This window comes from Ranitomeya imitator, chromosome 6, assembly GCF_032444005.1.
Source record: "Ranitomeya imitator isolate aRanImi1 chromosome 6, aRanImi1.pri, whole genome shotgun sequence".
Classification (NCBI taxonomy): Eukaryota; Metazoa; Chordata; class Amphibia; order Anura; family Dendrobatidae; genus Ranitomeya; species Ranitomeya imitator.
In genome coordinates this window covers 339,797,596-339,811,843 of record NC_091287.1, presented here as the reverse complement: position 1 = coordinate 339,811,843, position 14,248 = coordinate 339,797,596, and the positions used below count along the sequence as shown (strand labels likewise).

The window sequence follows — 14,248 nt, the reverse complement described above, 5'->3', positions numbered from 1 at the left end:
TTGTGAATTCTGTGGCAGAGCTCCCTCCTGTGGTCACAAGTGGTACTTCGGCTGATTCTCTCTGGGAGCTTCCGTTTGTGGAGGAAACTGGTACTGCTGCTTCTGAGTTTCCTCCCTCAGGTGATCTGGTGAGGTCGTTAGGTGCTTCTCTACTTAACCCCACCTAATTCTTTGATTCATGCTTCCTGTCAATGTTCCAGTGTTGGACTTGTGTTTCTCTGGATCATTCCTGTGGCCTGCTGCTCTGCATAGCTAAGTGCTTCTTTGCTATTTGTTGCTATTTTTTCTGTCCAGCTTGTCTATTTGTTTTGCTGGAAGCTCTGGGACGCAAAGGGTGTACCTCCATGCCGTTAGTTCGGTACGGAGGGTCTTTTTGCCCCTTTGCGTGGTTTTCTTTAGGGTTTTGTGTAGACCGCAAAGTTATCTTTCCTATCCTCGTTCTGTCTAGAATATCGGGCCTCACTTTGCTGAATCTATTTCATCCCTACGTTTGTCTTTTCATCTTGCTCACAGTCATTATATGTGGGGGGCTGCCTTTTCCTTTGGGGTATTTCTCTGAGGCAAGGTAGGCTTATTTTTCTATCTTCAGGCTAGTTAGTTTCTCAGGCTGTGCCGAGTTGCATAGGGAGCGTTAGGCGCAATCCACGGCTGCCTCTAGTTGTGTTTGGAGAGGATCAGGGATTGCGGTCTGCAGAGTTTCCACGTCTCAGAGCTCGTTCTGTTATTTTGGGTTATTGTCAGATCACTGTGTGTGCTCTGACCTCCATGTCCATTGTTATACTGAATTGCCTTTCATAACAGACCGGGCAATATACGACGTGACTGGGCAATATACTACATGGCTGGGCAATATACTACGTGGCTGGGCAATATACTACGTGGCTGGGCAATATACTACGTGGCTGGGCAATATACTACGTGACTGGGCAATACACTACATGACTGGGCAATATACTACGTGGCTGGGCAATATACTACGTGGCTGGGCAATATACTACGTGGCTGGGCAATATACTATGTGACTGGGCAATATACTACGTGACTGGGCAATATACTACGTGGCTGGGCAATAGACTACGTCACTGGGCAATACACTACGTGGTTGGGCAATATACTACACGGCTGGGCAATATACTACGCGGCTGGGCAATATACAACGAGGCTGGGCAATATACTACGTGGTTGGGCAATATACTATATGGGCTGTGCAATATACTACGTGGACATGCATATTCTAGAATACCCGATGCGTTAGAATCGGGCCACCATCTAGTTATAATAATAATAATAATCTTTATTTTTATATAGCGCCAACATATTCTGCAGCGCTTTACAGTTTGCACACATTATTATTATAAAATAATTATAAAAGTTAATAATTTGTATGCACCCCAAATTGCACACATACTGTTTTGGAAACTTAAAAATATTATGGCTCTTGGAATGTGGCAGTATGAAAACATAAATTTCCTACATAAAAACATAAGTAAAACATTAAAAAAAATCATATTTGGTATCACCAAAGTCTGGCAACGAAGTTGTCCACTATTGGATAATCCATGCTTACTTACTTCAGGGGCCTGTATAAAATAAAAACAATCTATACTCACTTCCTCCAGTAGTACCGTTCCAGCAATGTCAACACCACTGATCCGCGACAGTGAAATTATTTATTGTGTCACATGCAGGCTGCAGCCAATGAGCAGCAGTGACAACCTTGGAATGTCCTTGCTGTGGGAGGAACTGAAGTAATTAAATTGGGGCTGTCCAGTAGTGATAACTCCATTAAGCCTAACATTTAGTGCACTGCAACTCTGTGAGCCAACTGATCCTTAATGTTGGGGCATTGTTCATAATATTTGCAATAAATCTAACCTCTTCATTTATTGTTTCTTACGATTTAATAAAGTAATTTTCATAACTGTTTAATATTTTTTATTTATTTTGATGTTTAGAACTGTGCGCTGCACAAAGCACAACTGGAAGCTGGATGTTAGCACAATGAAATATGTCAACCCACCGGATAGTTTCTGCCAAGAGGAGCTAGGTAATAAAAGTAAAAATTTCTTTTGTTCTATATAGTAAACACAGAAAACTTAGATGTTGCCTTTCAGCCTTGTAATTATAGTTGCTTGCAAAGACTACAGCTGTGATGAGCAGGGCCAGAGTGGGATTTAAATTCTGCCATGACATTTGAAATCACACAGGACCATGTCCCCAACCCACTTCCCAAGAGGAGTACTGGTAGTTGTATTTCTAGGCCAGTAAAATATGCCTATAAAGAAGAAAAACATAATTTAAAGATGTCGCTAGAGGAAATTCACCTATCCATGGTAATGTAGCCTGTGGCTCACAGCTAATGCGATTGCCTATCATTCAAGAGAGAGTAAGTTCAAATTTTGGGGAGGACCCTATTTCATGAAAAGCAAAGAGTTAATGACAAAATGAATTTACAGAAAACAGTCAGATGCCATGAGGTTCTGAATCGGATTGAACTGAACATTCACAACAGTGTCTGAGCCTGCACTGAAGACATAGTCATGCTGCGGTTAAAGTCTAGACATTGCCCTGACCTCGAGGGACATATCCCCTGATTCTTGACTGTCCCCCTTGATCTGGGACAGTTGAATATATTATGATAATAATAATATATAATTCTATATAATAATAATTGTATATATATATATGTATATGTATATTATAATGATGTTCTCTTACTGACCATTAAAAGGGTTATACACCATTGAAGAAGTTTTTGATTGCTTCACACAATGTTCCATTGAGCCAAGTTGCTGAAAATGTAATTGGTGCATTACCACAAGTATGCAAATTGCTGGAACTGGCAAGTAGCAATTTCCCTAAAATGACCCCATTACTAACCCTATATTCAAATTAAATCCACAGCCAGAATAAAATCTTTTAATAGAAAGAAAGAAACTGACTCCCTTGTCTAAATAAAGCCCCCCACCCTCTTTTACCTATTTAATCACAAAAAAACAAAAAGGCAAACCAATAATCCCCTGTCTGATGAGAAGATAATCCATTGAAGCCCATGTCCCCTGTAAAAGTAAAAAATAATAAACCACCATATTCCTCAGCTGTCTGATGAGAAGATAATCCTTATCTGTCCCACAACGATCTGGATGATTTGGACAGCGGGCTCACTCTGAGAAAGGAGTGTGATAACACAATTGCAGTGTGTAATGCTGCCTTGAGAAAGTCACTGGAGTTCATAGCTGATGAACCCCGGTCACCTCACTAACAGCACCACATGAATTTCTCATGCAGCAAACAGTGCCCTAAGTTGAGAGACCAGGACAGGTGAATATTATGGTTGCTTACTAATTTTTTCTTTTCCAGGGGAAATGGGCTTCAGTGGATTAGGTGTAAAGGTGAGTATAACTTTGCTTTTATATTTTTATTTCAAATAAAGGTGTCAGTGTTTTATTTCAATTAAAGGATTTTATTCTGGCTGTGTTTTTTTGACAATCTAACTATGGGGTTAGTAATCGGGATGTCTTATAGTCGCCTCTCCATTACTAATCTCTAGATTTGATGTCAGCAGCAATAATACAGCTGACATCAACCCAAAAGCTATTACCCTATTTGTCACTGCACCAGGGCAAGTGGGAAGAGTCGGGGAAAGTGCCAGAGTTGGCACATCTAATGGATGCACCTTCTCTGGGTCAGATGCAGATTGCTATTTCTGGATGGGGAGGACCAATATCCATGGCACTTTCTCAGTCTAAGAATACCAGCCCTCAGCTATCTGCTTTAGATTAGCTGGTTGTCCAGTTTGGGGGGAACCCCAAGTGTTTTTTTTATTATTTATTCAAATAATTGAAAGAAACGGCTTGGGACCCCTCTATTCTTGATAACCAGCCATGTCCGAGGTGCCAAACCCCAACAGTAACATGGACTTCAAGTCAAATTTCATAAAATTAGAAGGTGCTGAAATTAGAAATTTGACTCACATGAATTACAAAAAAAAATGCCAGGCAGGGGCGGATATGCCGCATGTGTAGCAAGTGCAGCTGCACCAGGGCCCAGAGAGGGGGACCCTGCATAGAGGCTAATAATGAGGACAATCTGGCCTGTCTATCCGGCCCTGAGGCTCCTGGGGGCCCCTTGCCAGATTGCCCTCATGTGCGGCGCTGGGCAGGGAGAGATCTCTGCAGCTCCGCTGCCTATAAGAGAAAATGGCAGAGGAGCAGAGCTGCAGTGATCCTTCCTGCTACCTGATGGCGCTTCCTCACACAGCAGTCAGCAGCGCAGCTGGATGACATCATTCAGCAGCGTGGCTGTGCAGGAGACAGGAAGCTCCTGGCAACGGTGATGCTGCGGGAGATTGTGCAGAGAAGTGAGAGGTGCCGTGTGTGTGTGTGCTGCAGAGAGGTGAGAGGTGTTGTGTGTGTATGTGCAGAGATGAGTGGTGGTGTGTGTCTGTGCATGTGGAGCAGTGTGGGGGAATGTGCAGAGAGGTGAATGGTGCTGTGTATGTCTGTGTGTGTGTAGGTGGAGGAGAAAGCAATGATGGGGTGATGTAGAGGGCAATGATGGGGTGGTGGGGGAGAAAGCAATGATGGAGGTGGTGGAAAGGACAATTGTGGAGGTGGTGGGGGAGAAGGAAATGATGGAGGTGGTGGAATGGGCAATGATCGTGGTGGTAGGGGAGAAGGCAATGATGGAGGTGGTGGAAAGGACAATGATGTTGGTAGTCAAAAGGACAAAAATGGGGGTGGTGGGGAGGAGGAAATGATGGAGGTGGTGGAATGGGCAATGATGGGGTGGTGGGGGAAAAGGCAATGATAGTGGTGGTGGAAAGGACAATGAAGGTGGTGGTGGAAAGGGCAATGATGGGGATAGTGGGAGAGGAGGAAATGATGGAGGTAGTAGAATAAGCAATGATGGGGCAGTGGAAAGAACAATGATGGGTGTGGTGGGGAACGAGGCAATGATGGAGGTGGTGGAGTAGAGGGCAGTGATGGGGTGATGGGGGAGAAAGCAATGATAACATGGTGGAAAGGACAATGCTGGGGTCGTGGGAGAGAAAGCAATGATGGAGTTGGTGGAATGTGCAATGATGGGGTGGTGGGGGAGAAAGCCATGATGGTCATGGTGGAAAGGGTAATAATCGGGGTGGTGGGGGAAGGAACTGATGGTGGTGGTGGAATGGGCAATGATGGGGTGGTAGAGGAGAAAGCAATGATGGAAGTGGTGGAAAGGACAATGATGGATTGGCGATGGAGAAAACAATGATGGAGGTGGTGGAATGGGCAATGATGGGGTGGTTTGGAAAAGGCAATGATGCTGTCCCTTATTATATAGCTTCTTCTGCTGTTATGTACAGTAATGTCTCTTACATAGTGTATTCTTGCTATTTTTGTCATTCACAGCACCCTCTTTTATTACATTGTCCCCTCTCTTGTTTGATAGAAAATGACTGCTGATGGAAGAGCCGGTTACCAGACTACCAGTACATCAGCTCCTCCATTAGAAAAGAAGCTTTCCCATGCTCCATCAGCCATCATGGCATTATACAGCTAACAAGACAGGACAGTATGTAATAAAAAACAGGGCTCTATATAATCCAATATGTTAGAGACGGTGCTGTACATAACAAGAGAGGGCACTGTATTATAATTATTATTCATTTATATAGCACCATTAATTCCATGGTGCTGTACATGAGAAAAGGGATTACGTACAGGGTTATAGAAAACATTTACAGTAAACAAATTTACAATGACAGACTGGTGCAGAGGGGAGAGGACCCTGTCCTTGCGGACTTACATTCTACTGTATAATAAGGAATGGCAATATACATAATAAAGGAGACTATGTAATATATATACATGTATGTGTGTGTGGCTATACAGTATATATATATATATATATATATACATATACACATATATACTGTATATATATACACAATATATGCTGCTTTGTCTCCATAAAAGGTGGGGGGCCATACACATTTCTTGCCCAGGGGCTCCAAGCTGTCAATGTCTGCCCCTGATTCCAGGCTATATTTCACACATTGCCGAAGATTGCATCAACCAGAGAGCAGGTTCACATGAGGGCAAGCACTACCGCGCAGACTGTCCCATAATTTTTTTCAGCTATCATATCACATTGTTTAGGGCAGCCAATCAGGAGGGACTATCAGAGCCACTATAAAATGAGGCAGGGAAAGCATCATCCATTTTAAGGTTTTACAGGAATAGTTGGTCAGTGTGCACAGCTCATCATTAGAGGTAAGCAGAGAAATGCCTAAAACAGTGGAGAACTACTGTAAACATAGTGGGGTATACTACTGCAGCACTGAAGAGCATAGAAAATGGGAGTGGTAGTCTGTGAATAATAATACATAGATTCAAGTGATAGGGGAACATAGAGATAGGAGACAGAGATAGGAGACGTGCAAGAGCTGCAGCCTGTGTTCATATGAATTGATCTGTGATATACTCCAGCAGGGAACCTTTTCCAGCTGACTAAATTTAATTACGCCAATTTCTTTAATTATTTTCCTACTTATGAAAAATATTGAAACTAATGCTAGTCTAAGAAAGTCTGCTTCCTGGCTGGTGAAACTGACAAATCATAAGCAACATCTTTTTCCATTTCTTTTTGTAAAGGCTTCCTTTTTTTCTTTTTTTCTTCAAAAGAAAATCCTCAACATTCCAGATATTTAAATGAAATGGTCTACTTCACAAAGTCTGTGTGTTACAAAACTGGACATTATTTTTACACTCATGTTTTAATAGTTCAATTTTGCACTCATGCATGCCACACCTATGTAGCATTTTTTGGTCCAATTCTGTCTAGGACATAAGGATACTTAGAATACTGTGCACAGTTCTGGTCTCCGTCTGGTGTATAAGAAAGACGTAGCTGAACTAGAGCGGGTGCAGAGAAGAGCAACCAAGGTTATTAGAGGACTGGGGGGTCTGCAATACCAAGATAGGTTATTACACTTGGGGCTATTTAGTTTGGAAAAACGAAGACTAAGGGGTGATCTTATATCTATAATATAACGCCTTTATAGACTGCGCAAGCGCAAGCGCCGGCGCAGTCTGGCCCCCACAGAGTGACGCTCCCAGGAGATCGCGGTATGCGTAAACACTGAACGCACACCGTGATCTCCAACAGAGAAGCAGGGACCGCCAGGGGGGTAAGTATGAGCTATATTCACCTGGCCCCGTTCCACTGCTGCGCGCTGCCATCTTCCCGGTCCTCTGCCTGTGACGTTCAGTTCAGAGGGCGCGATGATGCGCTTAATGCGCGCAGCGGTGGAACGGGGCCAGGTGAATATAGCAAGTGCTGGGGGGCCTGAACTAGCGGCGATACCGGCACCTGACCCCCACAGCGCGCCAGTGTCCCCGCCTGCTCAGGCCCCCCAGCACTCGGCGCCCAGCGACGATAGGTGAGTATGGTATTTTTTTTTTTTCATATATTGCAGCAGCATACAGGGCATATACCATGGAGCATCTTATGGGGCCATAAACCATAATGGAGCAGTGTACGGGGGCATATACTATGGAGCATCTTATGGGGCCATAAACCATAATGGAGCAGTGTATGGGGGCATACACTATGGAGCATCTTATGGGGCCATAAACCATAATGGAGCAGTGTACGGGGGCATATACACTGGAGCGTCTTATGGGGGCCATCAACCATAATGGAGCAGTGTACGGGGTCATATGCAATGGAGCATCTTATGGGACCATAAACCATAATGGAGCAGTGTACGGGGGCATATACAATGGAGCATCTTATGGGGGCCATAAACCATAATGGAGCAGTGTACGGGGGCATATACAATGGAGCATCTAATGGGGCCATAAACCATAGTGGAGCAGTGTACGGGGGCATATACAATGGAGCATCTTATGGGGCCATAAACCATAATGGAGCAGTGTACGGGGGCATACACTATAGAGCATCTTATGGGGCCATAAACCATAATGGAGCAGTGTACGGGGGCATATACCATGGAGCATCTTATGGGGCCATAAACCATAATGGAGCAGTGTATGGGAGCATATACAATGGAGCATCTTATGGGGGCCATAAACCATAATGGAGCAGTGTACGGGGGCATATACCATGGAGCATCTTATGGGGGCCATAAACCATAATGGAGCAGTGTACGGCGGCATATACTATGGAGCATCTTATGGGGCCATCAACCTTTATGGAACAGCGTACGGGGACATATACTGTGGAGCATCATATGGGGGCCATCAACCTTTATGGAACAGCGTACGGGGACATATACTGTGGAGCATCTTATGGGGGCCATAAACCTTTATGGAGCAGTTAATTGGGCATATGGATGGGAGCAGCAAATTAAAGAACAGTGGCGCAGGATGGGAGCAGCACATGTCAGAATGGAGGCTCAGGATGGGTGCAGCACATGTCAGAATGGAGGCGCAGGATGGGAGCAGCACATGACAGGATGGGGACGCAGGATGGGTGCAGCACATGACAGGATGGGGGCGCAGGATGGGAGCAGCACATGACAGGATGGGGGCGCAGGATGGGAGCAGCACATGACGCAGATTCTTTACTGTAAGAGCAGTGAGACTATGGAACTCTCTGCCGTATGATGTTGTAATGAGTGATTCATTACTTAAATTTAAGAGGGGACTGGATACATTTCTGGAAAAGTATGATGTTAGGGGTTATATATACTAGATTCCTTGATAGGGCGTTGATCCAGGAAACTAGTCTGATTGCCGTATGTGGAGTTGGGAAGACATTTTTTTCCCCAAGGTGGAGCTTACTCTTTGCCACATGGTTTTTTTTTGCCTTCCTCTGGATCAGCATGTTAGGGCATGTTAGGTTAGGCTATAGGTTGAACTAGATGGACTTATAGTCTTCCTTCAACCTTAATAACTATAACTATAACTATATGTTTGTGTATTTAAACAATCTTTGAAAAAGAACATGTCATTATTCTGTATACATGTTTTACGTGTCAAATTTTGCAATCGTAAACCCCCATAACAGTTCTGCTGGCTGTTACCACATTTTCCTTTCTGGGTGTGTACCTATCTGCCAACACAGTTTTTTTTTTCGTTACAGCCTTTTAGTCAAAGTGAGAACTAAAAAATTAATATATAAATAAAAGTTGATAATTTACATACCTGTTTTACTAGTCGAAATTTAGCACCTGGACATACCGCAGCAATACTGTGGGTTGTTACCACATTTTCCTTTCTAGGCCTGTATCTACAAAGCAACGTATTTCTGAATAATATGTGCAACTGTAGAAACGGGAACATCATGTTTGTCTATAATTTTCTTTCTAATCTCCTGAGACAACTCTTTCCTTGGCTTCCTCTGGTCCATGTTGAGTGTGATACACCCCATGTCACCAAACAGCACAGTGAGTATCTGTAGCCCTATATACAGGCCACTCACTGATTCCAAGATTGTAGACACTTGTGATGCTAATTAGTGGACACACCACGATTTAAAATGTCCCTTTTGGTACACATTATTTTCAGGGGTGCCATCATATCTGCCCAGGCCTATTTCATGAGTTTTATTTATTTATTTATTTTAAATATGTGGAAGCATGGTTGAAAAGCAATGTCTGACTTTCATTTGTTTATTTTTATAGATTTTTAATCTATTATTACTTTTGTCAGATTCAAGTTATTTCTGTGACCATTGTGGGTTTTTCTGTCATTAAACGAGGGGTACCAACAATTTTTGACCACATGTGTAATACTTATATTTAGGTTTTTAATATAATTGATATCAATTATAAAAAAAAAATTCATATCTTTTCTTTGTTCCCCTGCGTCTCTTCTTTCAGCTCCCAAAGGAAAAATTTGTAGCTGGAGGAACAATTCCAGCACTTCATTCATACGGGCAGAACAAGTGCACAAAGTTTATTCAGAGCTAAACTAGCAGCCAATGCCCATTGTGAAAGTCAAACATACTTGTAATGCTTTTATACTGTTTTCTTTTGTATGACTTACTGCATTTACTGTTTGGAGAGGACACCAAGGACAATTTTTATGAGATATTTCTCACACCGCCCTAGTAGTTCTTTACTCCACAATGTTGTATGAATTGGTCTTTTTGACCTTATGTACACTGGTAAGTCAGAATTTGCTGCTAAATGACACACTCAGCCTATCTAAAATTGTAAATAATTATATATATATTGCTCTTTTATTGTTTAGTCATTGAAAAAGATGAAGAAGATGGCATTTCACTTGTTGAATTATATCCACCAAATCCCTGGGATGCTGACCCAAAAACTAAAATTGATTTAGAAATTGGGGAACTTCAGGTACAGTATCATGGTACAGTACAGGAAAACTTGTTTTTCAAGTTCAGACAGACATAACGTGTTCTGCAGATCCCAGTGTGTTTTAAGTTTGCCAACTTTTGAGCCATTTCTTTTACTTAAATACATGTACCGTAGTTTGGGCTAAAAAAAAAAATCATTTTTGTAATTGGGTTCATTACAAATTTTGTACCATTTTGGTTCCACAGGCTCTTCCTTTCTTCGAATATTAATGTGATCTGTAGAAATAAGTCCGCTGAATGGAGCTCAGTGTAGATAGATAAGACAGAGTTTAAAAAAAACATTGGACTATTGGAATGAGATCCCTGATGGATGCTCTGCTAAAGATTGGCCACTTTCTCACAAACTGTCCAACACTCATGTCTATACAATGGTTGCTGGTAGAGGATCAAGTGCCCAGACCTGTCCATCAGCCGTCTCCAGTAAGAAAATACTATAATTTTCTATCTGAGGAGACTGATGACCAGGTCTGGCCATGTTCTCCTCCATTAGCAGCCATTGCTTAGACAGAAGTGCTGGTTGGTATGAGAAAAGCTACACTAACAAGAGCAAGTGGCCGACCTCTTTACCTGAAAATCCATTAGATAGCTCATTCTGAGTCTAACAGGAAAGTGTGCAACTCTTTTAACTGTCTTTTCTCATCTTCTATAGGCTGATTTTTGGCCACAGGCTGCATTAAAGTTGAACGTTTTCCTGCACAAATAGCCTGTAAAAGAGGGGGAGGAAGAGTCAGCTCACCAGCAATGAAGCAGGGTATGTGTAAAACTTAGCACATGTTAAAATTGTAAATGATCACGTTAACCTTATGCAGCACACTAAACCAATACGTTTCGGCATGGAGCCTTACTCATGGTCTCATGAGTAAGACTCCTCTCTGAAATGCGTTGAGGTTTCCGTGATCATTTACGATTTTAACATATGCTAATAAATGTTAGGTTTTATACTTACCCTGCTTCATCGCTGGAGGATCCATTTAATGAAAGCAAAATAGTGCAACATTTCTAATGAAACCCAATTTACAAAATAATTTATGACCACAGATTGCATTAAAAGGGCAGTCCGAACTACAAAATAATTTCATCCTATATCCCTAATCTTAACTTTAATGCCATAATCTAAACTATTTTCTAGCATACTTGAATTAAAAATTCTCTAACTACACTATCTAACTGCTTTTCTATTTTTTTAGCTACGTCCTTTTTGTTGATGCTTTGGTTGCATGCTGGGATACTCAAACGAAGCTTCATCAGGAGACAGAGGCTGTAGTCACTGCCACAGCTACTGCCCCATCCCTGAAATGATGCATGACCTTCCTTTCAGGGGCTGGGCTAGTCCCTGCGTGATGTGCACAATGACAGCGCACTGGGTCACTGGCTCAGGTCAGCAGTAATGAGCCAGGCAACAGAACGCATTGTCAGAATACCCGACGCGCAAGGCAAAAAAAAAAAAGAAAAGAATTTAGATACTTAGTGAGGAAAGGATAGGGAATTTTTAATCAAAGTATATTAGAAAATTAAAGTAAACCTACAAGAAAAGGAAACTAATGCCACTTCAAATTTAAACAAATCTTTTTAGTTAAAAAGGGGAATTAACTAATAGAATGCTACTCTCCCAGGTTATGCCAGATATCGTTTCCAGCACAATTACCCAAATAAGAATTTTACGCCATAATGCAGAGGAATAGTTAATCAATACATTGCTGCAAATTATTTCACATAAATCCACTTGGTTAGCACAGATTCAAAACAGGGGAGCAACAAAAAATATTTTTACAACAAAATAATATAGCCCGAACTGAGGTAAATTTACATATGTATTCAGGTTCTACACCTTCAATATAAACTTACGTAAGTTCGCAAGGACAGGGTTCTCTCCCCTCTGTACCAGTCTGTCACTGTAAACCTGTTTACTGTAAACGATATCTATAACCCTGTATGTAACCCCTTTCTCATGTACAGCACCATGGAATTAATGGTGCTATATAAATAAATAATAATAATAATAATAATAAAGTGCCTAGTGCATACAGTACAGTGTTTTAATATTGGTATCAAATTACACATTATAGGCAGTGTTGAAAATCTCAAGGCAAATACTTGATTGAAAATGTCCTAATTGATTCAAATCATAATATAATAATGCTAGTAGAAGTTCAAAAATTAGTATGACCTATCATGTGGATTAATTGCATGTATGAAAGATATAAAGGTGCTCAATGCTTATAGTACAATCAATGCTGCACAAAAGTGTGTGACACGGGTATATATGCAAAAATGTAATAGGCACAATATTTAATGCCTCCAAATGTAAGTAGTTAAGAAGTAAAATATATCCACTTGACTTCAATAAGGTAATATCACAAAATAAAGAATACCTAACACAATATAGGACAGAATTTCAGCAGGACAAACACATTGATAACATACTGAAATAATATGCTGATTAAAATGTAGCACAGTAGGCATATATAAAGGAAGGAATATACAACTTGACAATGCAGTGCAGAGCCAATCATGTATTTGCCTTGAGATTTTGAACACTACCCGTAATGTACACATTTTGGTTATGCACTCGTGTTTAATACCAATATTTTATCACTGTACTGTATGCACTATGCACTTTACATAGGTTTATATGAAAGGTTTAGGACCTGAATATATACAGTATATAACTTTTACCTCTGTGGGCGCTATATCACTTCGATCAGAAACATATTTTGCTACTCCCCCTGTTTTAAATCTGTGCTAACCAAGTGGATTTATTTGAAATAATTTGCAGCAATGTATTTATTAACTATTCCTCTATATTATAGTGTCAAATCCTACTTTGGGCAGGGTAGCATTCTCTTCATTAATTCCACTTTACTTATTGTGATATGTTTATTTATGTGTTGTGAGGCAGTGACCAGTGTTATATGCGAGGGTCGCTATGTGTCTCCCAGGATGTGGAAAAATGCATATGGAGGCCGTGGGAGTGCATTGCAGTCACAGGCATAGCTGTGATTGCAATGCAGAATAAAAGTGAGTATTGGCTTTGGGCAAGCTATTTGTCCAAGATGGATGAGCGGTATACAGCCACCCAGGACATTATAGGGGACACTGCTCCACTCCGGCTGTTACGTAAGGTCCCGCCAGCTCAAGAGCCTGGGAAAAGTCCACGAACCTCCACTGAGGCCAATCCGGACCAAGCCTATACTGAGGGGGTATCCCAAAAGGAAAGTGACATCAGACCCGTGTCCCCTAAATCAGCCTCAAGGTCCCCTGTGTTGCAGATATTAAGTGTTGACGGTGCTAAGGGCCTGGACATGTGGCTGCCCTAACAACTGAGCCCATGGACTGCAGGTATATTTGCCGAGTGTCTATGTAGACCCATCCCATCTGCGCCGCAACTACAGGCAACGTTGGCAGCGAGCCCCAACTGTGCCAGGTACTCGTCAACAGGTACCAGACGGAGGTTCTCTTGGACTTCGTGAGCTTAGTGACTCTGGTCTATGGGTCTCTTGTTGCCGGGGACAACCCCAGTGGATGTAACATGGGTGAAATATGTATCTATGGTGAACTCCGAGAGTACACGACCGCCAAGGTTACTTTTTCCACACTGTGTGGAGAAATCAAACTTATGGTGGGAGTGGTGGAAACCCTTCCATATGGGACTGTGGTGGGAAGAGACTTGCCCCTATTCTGGTCCCTGTGGAAGATCAGGGTTAAACCTCCCAACATAAATGCTATTCTGGGAGTGGAACCCGAAGATCCCGAGTCAGGGATACCTGTCCTAGGGGTCGCCAACCTAAGGACAGAAGGTATCCCTGATAGGTTTCCCCTAGAGGTATTGGCAGGAGAGGTCGAGGAGACCCCACCGATCCCCGAGCTGGAAGTGTCCACTGGTAAATTTGGGACAGCTCAGCCCCAGGAT

At 42.1% G+C, this 14,248-nt stretch overlaps 1 protein-coding gene across 1 annotated transcript in view; it reads left to right on the top strand.

Moving 5' to 3' along the window:
• The window catches only part of LOC138642625 (cytidine monophosphate-N-acetylneuraminic acid hydroxylase-like), a 399,876-nt gene that overhangs the window by 224,456 nt on the left and 161,172 nt on the right, over positions 1–14,248 (top strand). Inside the window, exons 3-4 of the mRNA XM_069730894.1 lie at positions 1,956–2,047; positions 10,209–10,318. Coding sequence (XP_069586995.1) covers positions 1,956–2,047; positions 10,209–10,318 — 202 coding nt within the window. The remainder of the gene's footprint in view (positions 1–1,955; positions 2,048–10,208; positions 10,319–14,248) is intronic.